The sequence below is a fragment of the Alligator mississippiensis genome, chromosome 2, assembly GCF_030867095.1.
Source record: "Alligator mississippiensis isolate rAllMis1 chromosome 2, rAllMis1, whole genome shotgun sequence".
Taxonomy (NCBI): Eukaryota; Metazoa; Chordata; order Crocodylia; family Alligatoridae; genus Alligator; species Alligator mississippiensis.
The window spans coordinates 263,011,669-263,025,234 of record NC_081825.1 but is presented as its reverse complement, the minus strand read 5'-3'; the positions used below and the strand labels follow the sequence as shown (position 1 = coordinate 263,025,234).

The following is a 13,566-nucleotide window of genomic DNA, read 5'->3' as shown; positions in this document are numbered from 1 at the left end:
TCCCAGGAGGCCCCCAGATAAGGCTGCTGGGGCCAGTGTCCCCTACCCCACTGGGGTAACTGCCATGTGCCAGAGCACACATGGCACGGGTGTTTCCCAGGGACACAAGGTGTGCACTGCTACTTGTCCCTGAGGAAACAAACGTCCATGCTTGCCTGGATGTGCCTGGGGTGGGATCTACAGTGCAGGTGCATCCTCCTTTGATTTGTACTCCACTCAGTTTACAACCAACTTCCCAGAAGGGGCAGGAGCATTTCTATTCAGGCCACAGCGAGGGAGTCATTTGACTCCATGGCCCATTACCAGGGATCCTGGTTTTCTCCGATTTAAAAAAGTCCCCAATTTTTGGGTTAAGAAAAGGTACCCATAATCACATAAAAATGTGGATTTAAATGAAACGCCACTAACACACAGACACACAGACACACACACACACACACACACACACAGAGTGGTGTTTCATTTTGATCACAGAAAAATGTGGATTTTGGGTTATTTTTTTTAACCTGAAAATTGGGAATCTATTTAAATCAGAGAAAACCTAGATCCCTGCTCATTATCATCTCCCTGACTCCTCCTCATCTCTGCACTGGACAGGTGCTAACTGCCCTCTCTCCTTTTCTAATTGTATTGATGTTCCACTAATTAAGCCAGCCTTTCTTTTTACAATTCTATTAGCCATCCAGGTAACTTCCCTCCTAGCTGACAGATCAGCAGACAGCTTTTAACTCTAGCTAAAAAACATCAACCTGGGCACAGAAATAACTTCTGGTGAAACATCAGCTCGGGTGGGGAAATAAATGTCGGTGAAGGCTGGGTGAAAAGGCTCAAGGCTGCGAGAGCCTGGGGGAGAGGCACATTTCCCTCATGACAACAGGTCTCAAGACCCTGCATCGCTCAATGCCTTCGCCCTGTGTTTTGCACAGTTCCAGTAACCCCATTTTTGCTTTCATCTCCCCGCAGCCAGGTGGCCGTGGAGATGTTCCTGCTTTCTTTTTACTGGGAAACAAATGTGCGCGGTGCCCCCACCGCCCCCGGGTGCAGCACAGCCCGGCGGCCCCCGCCCTGCGGGGGTTTCCAGGTAGCGGGTGACGTCAGATCAGGCCAACTTCAGTCCGCCGGCGTTTGCACGAGGCGCTCTGCGCGCATGCGCGGAGTCTCCCGGCGCGCTGCGATGAGCCAGGGCACTCCGCCCCCCAGCATGCCCTGCGACTCCGTCTCCCGTGACGACTTGCGGCGTGGACTCCGTTTCCCGTGGTGCCGCGCACGGGGGAGCCCGGCCGGGGCCTGAGGTGGGGTCGCGGATGCCGCCGGCGCTGCCGGGCAGCCAGGCCGAGCCGGGCCCGCGCTGCGAGGCGCTGCGGCAGCGGGAGTCCCGCGCGCCGGCCGAGGGGCGGAGCTGCCGCCCTGATCCCGCGCCCGCTTTGGCCGCCCTAGGCGGTGTGGTTGGAGGGTGGGTCGCGCTGGCCTTCGTCACCCTCCTGGGCTTCGCTTCCCGTTTCTACCGCCTGCAGCAGCCGCCGCACGTCTGGTGAGCACCTCACTGCTATGGCAACGGAGGCGGGGCGAGCGGCCCGCGGCTGTTGGGGTAGACCGCGTCCGAGGGGGAGGGGGCGGGGGCTTGGGGTTGTGGGTGGAGCCTCGCGCTGGATTGGCTGATGCCTCTGCCAATCTACGGCCCTGCGGGAGGCGGGGCTAGCCCCGGTGGCGCTACGGGTCGGCTCTGCCCCGCCCCCAGCAGTGCGTCACTCCCCGGAGCCAGCAGCTGCTACATGGTTGGCTGCACTCTTGACGGGAAAGGGGAAGAGGCCTCCACCTGGGCTTGTGGCTCCTGGGAGCCTTCTGCACACGCACACCTTGGTCGCCTGGGCAGGCTTGGCCTTCCCTCTCCTTAGCCGCCAGCTGCATTGTCTGGTGCCGCGGTGCAGTGCAGCGCCCAAGGCAGCGGTCCCCAGCATCATGACTTGCGCCTGGGCAGACAAGGCCAACGCACAGAGCAAAGGTGTGAGGCCCAACTCAGGGCCTGCATCAGGTGTAACTTCCCTGTGGTGAACTAATGTGCTGCATTTTTAGGCAAGGGCTTTAGTGGGTGATGTTTTCTGGCAGACCCGATGTACCGTTAGGATAGGCTTACGCCTTTGGGTATTGCAGCAGCTGTCATCAAGGCAGCTCACCTTAGTCTGTCCCAACCATGCTGTTGGTGCAGTAAAAGACGTCACCCACCAAAATTCTGGTCTCTTGCAGATTTCCTGGACATCATGGCTATAGCGCAGGGGTGGGCAAAATATGGCCCAGGGGCCAGATCCAGCCTGCAAGGCCATTCTGTCTGACCCGTGGGGCCCTAAAAAATTCAGAAAATTAATATTTATCTGTCTTTGGCTCCTGTCAAAAATGACGGGAACCAGTGGCAGTAAGACCCAGGGAAAGCCTGGCAGGCTCCTGCCCCCCCCATCTGGAAGCCCTAGCAGGGGCTTCTGGCCTGGGACCATTTGGCTACTCCGTGCCAGAAACTCAGGTCTAAGTTGGGGGGAGGACCCTGGGGAAAAGCTAAGTGTGGGGAAAAGTGGCCCCTCCCCTGTCCCGTGGCCAGCACTCCCTGCTGCAGCCGCTCACAGCCCACGCCAGGCTGTCCAGAGCAGGCACAGGCAGCCCCAGGCAGGCTGCGAGTGGCTGCAGTGTGGGGCGCCGGCCACAGGGTGGGGGAGGGGCCACTTTTCCCCACTCCCTTGCTCAGCACCAGCTTGTAACCTGCTCCCACTGCCAGCCTGGGCCCCTCACTGGCTCTGGGCTTGCCCGTCGGGGCTGCTTCATGGCAACAGCAGCTGCGCCCCCCCCCCCCCCCCCCAACTTGCCGCCCCCTGGCAGTGTTTGCTGCTGCTGCCCGCCCGGAGCTCGTGCGCTGGGCAGCCCAGAGGCTGGGGCACCTGTCAAGGGGCGGGGCTACCCATGCGGCCCTTGACAGCTTGCCAAAACTGGGTAAGCAGCCCTCTGCCTGAAATAATTGTCCACCCCTGCTATACTTGACACTTGTTACACACTACTAGTCTAAATATAACAGTATAAAGATGATTCTCCTGGGCTGTAGGTGCCTTTCCAGTTAATAAAACTACATGCAACAATCATTAGAAAAATTAAATGGCACCAGCACATTTTTGTTTCCGTTACACATACCAGTCAACAGGTGTACTGCAGATCAACATTTTTTACTTCATGTTCCCCTTCAAAATCCTAATTTCCAAAGCCCCCCGCATCCCTGGGCTTGCACCATGGAGCTTTGTTGAAAGCCTGGAAGGACCACATAACCCTCCTGATGAGGGGGCTTCTGATTCTGAGAAATCTGCATGGCAAACACTCTCTTATAGATTGAATGGACTCATTTGGGCACTTTCTGCTGCTCTCTACTGTGTCAATATGGTACTGAAAGTGTGCTGCGTCTCATGTGGGCAGCCTGTTAGTTAAAGGCCAAAAAACCTTTAAGCTTTTGAAAGACTGGGCAGGTCCTGGATGTTGTATTTGTGAAGAACATTGCACAGATTTATGCCATATTTGTGGTGAGAGAACTTATTTAATAAGTAGCCTTAACATGTTTTCCATCAGTTCCAGTTTATTTTTGGGTTTACTGTGTGCTCCCATGTACAGAGTGTTGCCAGTCTAGTCTAGAAATAACAATATTTAGCCACTAGTAGAAGACATCTCTGGGTGTTGGGTTACCTTCTTCCTGAGCACATCTTTCTGTTCTTTTTCCAGTTGGGATGAAACTCATTTTGGCAAGATGGGAAGTTACTACATTAACCGGACCTTCTTCTTTGATGTCCACCCACCCCTGGGAAAGGTGAACAGCCCTTTCCAGATCTTCCATATAGGAGTCATTGGAGCAGCTGAAGCAAAGCTTGTCTCTCCCTTCAGGTCAAAAGACCGGAGGAGGATTAGCTTCTGTGTTCTGTTTGATGTCAGTCTAGCAGAAACCTCAGAACATCTGGCCACCTGCTAAGGATGTGACCAGTGCTTTTTTTCTTTATGAGAAATGCCCAAAATAGCAGAGTCAGCAGGCTGCTAAAAGTTGGGTGTTGGGAAGGCCTTATTTGTTCTGAGGGAGAGTATGATGCTAAAAGATGCATAAGTGGGCCATGGGCCTGCTTATGTGTGTTTGCCAAGTACTTGCAAATCAAGTGGTTTAACTAGCGTCACCCTGAATAAAGTGCCTGGTTGACTAATAAGCAGTATAGGTCAGTTGCATCATACACGCATTTAACTTGGGCGAATTCAGCTATACGTGGGGTGAGAGGTGGGGTGGGGCTTGAGTTTGCATGTGTGCCCGGAGCTGTGTGGCTGGCCGCTGGGCGGCAGCTGCAGCGTGGTGGTGGCCAGGCGGCACGCAGCCATCCCCACCACCACCCCGTGCTGCACCACTGCCCCCGGTTGCACAGCTCTAAGCACAGCTCTGCGGCAGCGGCAGGAGGTTTTGGAATCAGAGGCAGTCACTGCTGGCACAGTAATGCATTATTTCACTGTACGCGATTTTCACCTTACATGCTGACTTTAGAACATAACCCCCACATAAGATGGGACTGACCTGTACTCTGTTTTCTGAACAATGTAATCTAGAGGCCAGTTGAACATACCTATTACTTGGTTCATTCTTAAAATATTCGTTTAAGAAAAGATACATTTTGTTGGTGGATGAGGATAGCAATTAGGTGAGTATCTATAAATGCATAGGCTAGTTACTATTCTGCAGCCAAACACCTTATTAAGGTCAGAACCCATTTCAGAGTCTTCAGTGGTGCATATAAGAGTTTGTACATAATTGGGGTTGAATACACTCAGAATGGAGATCTCCTAACATTTCAATCCTTCCTAAAAATGTGGTCATTGTCCATTTAAATTTTGCCTGCAGGCAGCATAATAGCTTCCATGAAACTGACTGTCATCATGTTAAATTCACTTTATTGCTACTTGATAATGCTCTAAACGGCTGCTCTTCGTGAGCTCAGGAATTTTGCTTCAGGGGTCGGTTACATAAGAGCTACATTTTCTTTTTACTGCAAACTTAAGCTCTGCATCCGTTAATGGTTTAAGTCCCTACCTTCAACTGGGAAAGCTTCCCACTTGTCAGATGGGGGGATCTTATGAGCCTACTTTAGTGGTGCTCAATCTCTTGCCCATGGGGCCATGTGATCCAGTCCAGGGGGCTACCCAGGGGTCCAGAAATTTGGTGGTAGGGGAGTGGCGGCAGTATGAATTGCCATGGTTGAGCACCACTGATGGGGGCAGATCCAGAGTGGTGTGGTGGCACAGCAGCACCCCCCTTTCTGGCCACACAGCAGGAGCAGTAGCTGGAGATTTTTTAAAGTTTTTTTAAAAATAAATAAATAAATATACTGCAGCCCTCATGTAGCCATCCCTGAATCAAAGTTCCCAAATAAAGTAAGAATTCCTGCCTCCCTTCTCCATGCTCAGAGGGACATCCCTTCTCTTCTCTTCCCTGCTCCCTTCCCTTCTGTTCTCCTGACTGCTGTTGTTCCTTCTGTCCCAGGGACAAGAGAAGCTCCTGTCCTGCACCAGCTGGGCTGTGTGGGTGCTGGGCTCAGCCCAGGAGAGCAGTGGTAGTGGGCAGGTGGGTTCCTTTGCCCTACCTGGTTCTCCCCAGGTGTTCCCTGCCAGCCCAGGAGCAGCTGCTGGGACGGTGAAGCTGCCCAGCACCACTGCTGTCCTGGGCTGAACCTGCCCTCGTGCAGTGCTGCTGGACTGGCTCTGGAGCTCCCCTCAGCCCTGGTACAGCAGAGACAGTGGCAGAAGTAGGTATGGGGAAGGGAAGGGAGTATGAGTAGGGAGTGGAAGGGGTGGAATTGTAACCTGCTTTGGCAACTTAAAAAAGTCTCGGACTGCAGCTCACATGGATGGGGAGCAGGTTTGGGAGCAGAGGTGCAGCCACCCCTGCAGTGCCAGTTGCTGCTCCTGCATCCCCTTTCATAAAATCCTGGATCTGCCTCTGACCACTGGCCAAGATTATTATCGTGCCTATCAGATCATTTGTACAGTCCCAACAAGCATGCTGTTCCCAAAGTGTCCAAACAATAATCAGATAGTAGCTGGGTATATCTGGGATGTCATGGGCATCTTCCTTGCAGCTGGAGTGAAACCCCGTCTTCTGAGGTGGTTTCACTGACCATATTTTTTTTCTTGCAGATGCTAATAGGACTCGCTGGTTATCTGAGTGGGTATGATGGCACATTTCCTTTCCAAAAACCAGGGGACAGATATGAGCAGCATAACTACATTGGCATGAGAGGGGTAAGAATATATAGGCCAGAGCCTGACCATCAGCTCAAAAGTGAAAACAAATTGAAGGAAAGCAGACTCTTCTTTTGGGGAAGATGAAAGTTTCCCTCCTTATTTTTGGCTCCTCAGTTCAGACTGTTATGTTCCTTCAGAGTTTGAAGATGGGAGATTTTTACTGGTACTTGCTACATTTTCACTTTCGCACCTCATCTGTCTCAATAGATGGTCTTGGAATTTGTTGGATAGAATAGGCACCACCTCTGTCCAGCATCATGTTGTCATGTCCAGTCGGGTGGTGAGGTGAAACCCACATGTCACCTTCAAGTTCCCTATTCAGTCATCTCGCCAGGATGAAATTAGGATGCATTGATTCTGAATGAGTCATGAAGCTACTTGTAAGATGCTTATATAGATGGTTTATTATATCTAGAAAGAAACAAGAAAATAAACCTTGTTACTAGCATCTGTAAGTGGTGAACTGTTTGTACAATTGACATTCTCTGAATGATGTTATCATTAGTTTGACAAGTGTGTTCACTTTCACCTTTTGAGGAGCCCAACATTTCTCTCTTTCCCTTCTTTCAATGCAGTTCTGTGCATTCCTTGGTTCCTGCCTGGTTCCCTTTGTCTACCTCACAGTGCTGGAACTGTCCAAGTCATTGCCAGCAGCATTGCTGTCAGCTTTCATCTTGATTTTTGGTAAGAGTTCATGTGTCCACCTGGAGAATTCTGAACAGTTTAGCTGGGAAGGAAGGAGTAACTGTAGTAGAAGCCAGCCTGAGGGCAGGTTGACTGCTCAGATACTTTCCTTTCTGGAGTCTCAGGTCGTCTGTCCACAAGGAGACACTGTCGAGAGATTGTAGACAATGCCTCTCTTCTAGGAGCTGAATAATTGGCTTCTGTATAGGGCTTTTCATTCAGAGTGCTCCCAGAGCATTTCACAGCCTGATCTAATTTATAAGTAGTCCTTTGGTGTTTCTCACTTAAGCAGTGGAACATATTTAAACTCAATTTTAAAAACGGCATACAGGATAGATATTGAACTTTGTCCACCACCTAAATGCATCTCTGATAAGAGATATAGCAGCTGTTTAACAGTGTGTTACAGAGCTTCCCAGGAGTTGAAGGTAGGAAGTGAATAAAGATTCTGTGTAGAATCAAAAATACAATGAAGGATTTAAACAGATAAAATGAAATGACCTGAATCAGGGCTTCTCCAGGATGTTGGTATTAACACACTAACACTTACAAACACAACACGGGGTTTTTAATATCCTCCACTCATGGCATGCTTTTTAATTTAATTTTTGTATCACTTGAAAGAGGGTCTTCTGAGCTTCACAGCATCCCCTGGTGTTGTGCTGGTGTATGATTTCAATATTGGCTTTGCGGAAAGATTTCTGCTTACTATACCATTTCCACTCATACCATATTTCCTGCTTGGCAGTTCACAGGTCTGTGTAATATCATTTGGAAAAAGCCTTGTTTCCATTTCCAGTATTGCCCTTGACTAAGTAAGCTAACTGACTTACTAAACTGTAGGTTAGCTGTGTAACTGAGGCATCTCTTGGTGTGTCTTTTTTCAGATACAGGTTGCATTACACTGTCCCAGTATATTCTGCTTGATCCCATCTTGATGTTTTTCATCATGGCAGCTGTGCTGAGTATGGTCAAATATAACTCCTGTGCAGATCGGTAAGATGGTGATTTTTTTTTTTTTTTTTTTTTTTGGAGTATACTATAGATGTTTGTCCCTTCATGCTTGGACAAAGAGAGAAGATGCCAACCCAAAAGAATTTAGTTGAATCTGAACGGAACAGGGCTCAGTTTTAACAGTGGGAGTATGTGATGCCTGAGTTTGGGTTGCTGTAGCAGGGCTAAGGGGGACAAATGAGTAGAAGGGGAATGAAGGAAGGTTATTTGGCCCATGACAGATAAAAGATTATTTTGAACACAGTTGTTTATGACAATAGGAAAAGTCAAGGCTATGAGAGAGAGAGGTTTAGGAGAGAGGACTGACTAGAATTTGTGATGAGAGAAATATTAACAGGACTGTTGATGGTATGCAGCCATGTAGGAGGTTTGAAAGTAAAAATGAGAAGATTGAACCCCATATAACATGAAGAGAAACCAGTTGGGGGTCATCATGTGCTCAGGTCAGCGAAAGATGAGAGCAGGTTTTTGCACCTGCTTTGCTCTCTAATAATAAGAGTTTTGATATGTCATCTTGCTTTACTTTCATCAATGCCAGATCAAGGGAGCTCTGCTTCTTCACAGGTCCATTGACACTTACAAAATCCTTCTGGCTGAAATGTCGATAGTATAATTTACAGGAATTGGTTCCCTTTAATTTTTTTGGAAGTATGGTTATGAGATTTCTGAATTAATCTGATAAAATTTCCAGGCAGATTGATGGATGCAAATCCAAAAGGTGTGATCTTGCTTATACAGGGCATTTTGGCGGATGCTGGAAAGCTGTTCTATGATGGGGCCACACAGGACACTTTCACACAATAGAACCAGAATCAGATGATATGAAAGTGTAGAAAGCTGTAGTAGGGTTGGAGTGTTGTAGCAGCGATGGTCCAGGAAATGTCCAAGAGCCAAGGCTTTTTTTTATATATTTTACTGAACCAACTGCGTAGTTGAGGGAACTGTTGGACACAATTTTGGGCATCTGGTACCTTCCTCAGGTGACCTGACCAATACCTCTCCCAACTATATAGTTGGTTCAGTAAAGGAAAGATATACTAATTCATGGCCTTTTGCACTGTATCAAATGTGCTGCATGATCAACTGTGCCAGTCTTGGTGTGACTGGTAGGCATGGCTGAAACATGGCTTGTGAAGCCATGTAATGCTGTGTGTGGCCATCCTCATCTATAACAAAGGAGCTATGACCTGTAGAGACTACAGACTCTCCTACCCACTACCCAGTGTTGCATCTGACCAGCTCAAGGTGCAGCACTGACGTGTTCCCTTGTCTCTTTATTCAGGGAGGTGAAAATCTGCTTTATTTTACATAAATGTGAATGGCCACTAACTTCTGGTTAGTTGCTAGTGTAGCTTGTGGTTGAAGGACTGTGTAGACATCCAGAGGCAGAGATTCAGTGGTAGAGGGTTAAAAGGCTTTCATCTACCTTTTTCATGGCTTCTCTCATATTTGATTTTAGTCTTCTTATGATTTTTGTTTTTTCCCCCCTTTGTGCTAATTAACTTTGTGCTGTACACAGTGCCATAACAAGGGTGGTACCAGCAGTGGAACAGCACTGGGCACTCTCGCACCACCCCAGGCACTACCTGAAGGGAGGCAATAAAAATGCACAAACACAATTACACATAACAGCGACTGGAAGTTGTCACTACCCACATATGCTGGGTGTGCAGCACTGTACCTTTGTTGCTGGCTATGCATAGGAAGATATTCTGCCCCCACATCTTTCTGGCATCTTTCTATGCACACTTTATCTTATCCTACACTCCTTAGTTCTTTGAGTGTCTATGGCAGCTCGGAGCAAAAGAGTCTTTGTATTCTTCTCAGTCCCATACATAAGAGGCTTGGGCCTAGCTCCAAACAGTTATGTCAGGTTATAGTCTCAGATTGTCATCCTATTCAATGAAGAGGAGACATAGGGGTCTCCAGGCATTGGCAATAATCTCTTTGCACACATGAAAACAAAACCAGTGAGTGATTCCTGAGAAGTAGAAGAGATGGCTGCAGTCACAGGTTGTGCAGAGACCCCAGGCCTGCTCTGAGCAAGCAGATGATGTCCTGTGTTTTTTCAGTATGCTGTTCTTTGTGCTCATAGCCATTGTCTCACCAGTGACCTGCTCTGTCTGTTGTGCAGGCCCTTCTCTCTCCCTTGGTGGTTCTGGCTGAGTCTGACTGGGGTGAACCTTGCTGGAGCGATGGGGGTGAAGTTTGTTGGCCTCTTTGTAGTGATCTTGGCTGGACTGAACACGATTTCTGACCTGTGGGATTTGCTGGGGGACCTCAGCCTGTCACTGGTGAGTGTTGCGATCTTTTTGTTAGTTTTTTTTCTTTATCGACCTCCCTGCTTTTAATATTCTTAAAAACCGCTTAGTACCAGAACTTTGCTGCTATTTTAGGTGCTTTAGTGCCAGATGGTAACTAGAAATGAAAGTTATAATGCATAGATTGTAATTTTGTGGGTTTAAAAAGCTATATATTGGTGGGATGTAATGCTACGGGAGCATATTGGAAGCACTGCCATTGTTTACCAGAGGAAACTGACCTTTTGAGCTGGGTACATTTTATTTCACTCTAGGCTGCAAATATATATCAAACATGTCCATAGGATGGTCCAGAATCCTACAACATGACCTTCTAAAGAAAACATAAGGCCTAGATGTTCCTAATTTGCAGCATCTAATTTGCTTATAATTTTCAGTACAATGATGCAACCTGCACAGACTAAAAATCTAAGTGCTCCAGCATGATCATGTGGCTCATTTGCAGGGTATGCTGTGACTTGCAGGCTCCATAGCCTATCCTGATGCACTGAAGATGCAGGCAGTCCTAGCTTGCTCCATTTTATACAAATTTAGTTCAGTTTTTGGGGTTCAGGTAAATTGCCAGTAGAATCATTTCACGAAAAAAGATGTTGGGTGCTATGGATTAAAATCTTGCATCTAGTGCTTGGACCTGTGAAATCTGGTGTCTTGTCCTCTGACACAGCTTTAATACCCTGCTTAAGATCTGGCAGCTTGTAAAGAAAGATACTTCATTATGTTTACTCTATTCAGAAGCACACTTTTGGAAAAAAGTGTTTAATTCTCTTCTTATCCCAGCCTGTTTCTGAAGCTCAGAAATTTATTTTCTTCCCCTTTCTGGTTTTGTCCTTATAAGTTTCATAAATGGTATTTCCTAGCCCCCTCCCCCCCATATGATTTGTTTTCTCTGATTAATGTGAATCAATATGGGTTGCAAAGCTGCGGTGTTCCAGCTCCAGGGAAGTGCTTCTCACGCATAGAGTCAGTTAATTGTATTTGAAATGGAACAAATCCATCATGTGTAAGCTTTCTGCCAGCAGACAGCTGCAGAGTGATTTCATTTGTGATGGTGGCAGCAAAGAAGGAGAGCTCCAAGTCTTAGAATGTGTAAAGAAATCCATTGACTACAGAAGAGAGGCGCTTGCTGACTAATTAAACATTTGGCAACCATTATCAGCAAAAGCAGTAGTAACGAAAAAGCCTATCAGCACAAATAACTTATCTCTGTATTAGCTGTGGAACTGATTTTGTCTGTTTACAGGTAATGTTTTTTGGAAATGACTTTTTTGACTTCAAAAAAGCCTTTGACCTGGTTTCCCATAATCACCTCTTAGAGAAACTGGCCAATTGTCGCCTTGGGTCCTCCACGATCCACTGGCTGGAAAACTGGCTCCGGTAACGAAAAAGCCTATCAGCACAAATAACTTATCTCTGTATTAGCTGTGGAACTGATTTTGTCTGTTTACAGGTAATGTTTTTTTGGAAATGACTTTTTTTGACTTCAAAAAAGCCTTTGACCTGGTTTCCCATAATCACCTCTTAGAGAAACTGGCCAATTGTCGCCTTGGGTCCTCCACGATCCACTGGCTGGAAAACTGGCTCCGGGGTCAGACCCAGAGGGTAGTAATTAATGGAAGTCACTCATCGTGGTGTCCTGTGACCAGTGGTGTCCCCCAAGGCTCTGTCCTTGGACCCATACTGTTCAATATCTTCATTAATGATGTGGACACTGGAGTCAGAAGTGGACTGGCCAAGTTTGCTGATGACACCAAACTTTGGGGAAAAGCATCCACACCAGAAGACAGGCAGGTGATCCAGGCTGACCTGGACAGGCTCAGCAAGTGGGTGGACGAGAATCTGATGGTGTTCAACGCCGATAAATGCAAGGTTCTCCACCTTGGGAAGAAAAACCGGCAGCATCCTTATAGGCTCGGCAGTGCTATGTTGGCTAGCACTATGCAAGAAAGAGACTTGGGGGTCATCATTGACCACAAGATGAACATGAGCCTGCAGTGCGATGCTGCAGCTAGTAAAGTGACCAAAACGCTGGCTTGCATCCATAGATGCTTCTCAAGCAAATCCCGGGACGTCATTCTCCTCTTGTACTCGGCCTTAGTGAGGCCGCAGCTGGAGTACTGCGTCCAGTTTTGGGCTCCACAATTCAAAAAGGATGTGGAGAAGCTTGAGAGAGTCCAGAGAAGAGCCACGCGCATGATCAGAGGTCAGGGAAGCAGACCCTACGATGACAGGCTGAGAGCCCTGGGGCTCTTTAGCCTGGAAAAGCGCAGGCTCAGGGGTGATCTGATGGCCACCTATAAGTTTATCTGGGGGAACGTTTGTTCACCAGAGCGCCCCAAGGGATGATGACTAGGTCGAATGGTCATAAACTACTACAAGACCGTTTCAGGCTGGACATAAGGAAGAATTTCTTTACTGTCCGAGCCCCCAAGGTCTGGAACAGCCTGCCACCGGAGGTGGTTCAAGCGCCTACATTGAACACCTTCAGGAGCAAACTGGATACTCATCTTGCTGGGATCCTATGACCCCAGCTGACTTCCTGCCCTTTGGGCAGGGGGCTGGACTCGATCTTCCGAGGTCCCTTCCAGCCCTAATGTCTATGAAATCTATGAAATCCAGTGATTTCCTGAACTAGCACCTCATATTGTCCCACTCCTCTGCTTTGTTCCATGCTATCATCTAAGGTTGTAATTTTGTTCTTCCCATGTGCATTGAGATCTATACTAAACATAATCACTACAAAATAATAACAAGTAAGAGTTTATAAAAGAGAGAAGGATGTTGCAGTTTGCAGATGGGCCTGGGAGACAACTTCTTCAGTGTCAGTCCCTGGTCAAATACTAAACTTCTGTGGGATTTTGATTTTGTAACTTTGGCCAAAATGCTCAGAAGTTTCCTGTGACTTTTGGAGGCACATTTTGACAGGATGGGTTGTTTTTTCCCCCAGAGTACTATGTAACTGCATCCTCATATCTCTTACAGATTTCAGTGTGTCTGGCCCATAATGAAGTGCCCCATGTTTGGGTTTTTCTCCTTACATTTTTCTCTCAACCACCATTTTTCCCATTCCCATTTTAAAATCTTTGGCTTTGGTGATAAGAGGCACTGCTGATATGTGTAACTTTGTAATAAGTAACTTACAGGTATATTCTTCATTAAGCCTGATTTTATTAACCCCAGTCTTTGCATAGTCAAACTCTGAGCAGATCCAGATGACTAAGAAGCCATTGTTAAGCCCATATCTGAGTAAGCT

At 47.6% G+C, this 13,566-nt stretch overlaps 1 protein-coding gene across 2 annotated transcripts in view; it reads left to right on the top strand.

The window, feature by feature from the left end:
* The first annotated feature begins 1,234 nt into the window (after window positions 1-1,234).
* Window positions 1,235-13,566, top strand: part of POMT2 (protein O-mannosyltransferase 2) — a 48,742-nt gene continuing 36,410 nt past the window's right edge. For both annotated transcript variants that reach the window (XR_002087529.2, XM_019478897.2), the window contains exons 1-6: window positions 1,235-1,531; window positions 3,748-3,832; window positions 6,190-6,294; window positions 6,873-6,981; window positions 7,869-7,977; window positions 10,130-10,289. Coding sequence is in view for 1 of the 2 variants with exons in the window: in XM_019478897.2 (XP_019334442.1) it covers window positions 1,305-1,531; window positions 3,748-3,832; window positions 6,190-6,294; window positions 6,873-6,981; window positions 7,869-7,977; window positions 10,130-10,289 (795 nt within the window). In the remaining variant the exon portion in view is untranslated. The remainder of the gene's footprint in view (window positions 1,532-3,747; window positions 3,833-6,189; window positions 6,295-6,872; window positions 6,982-7,868; window positions 7,978-10,129; window positions 10,290-13,566) is intronic.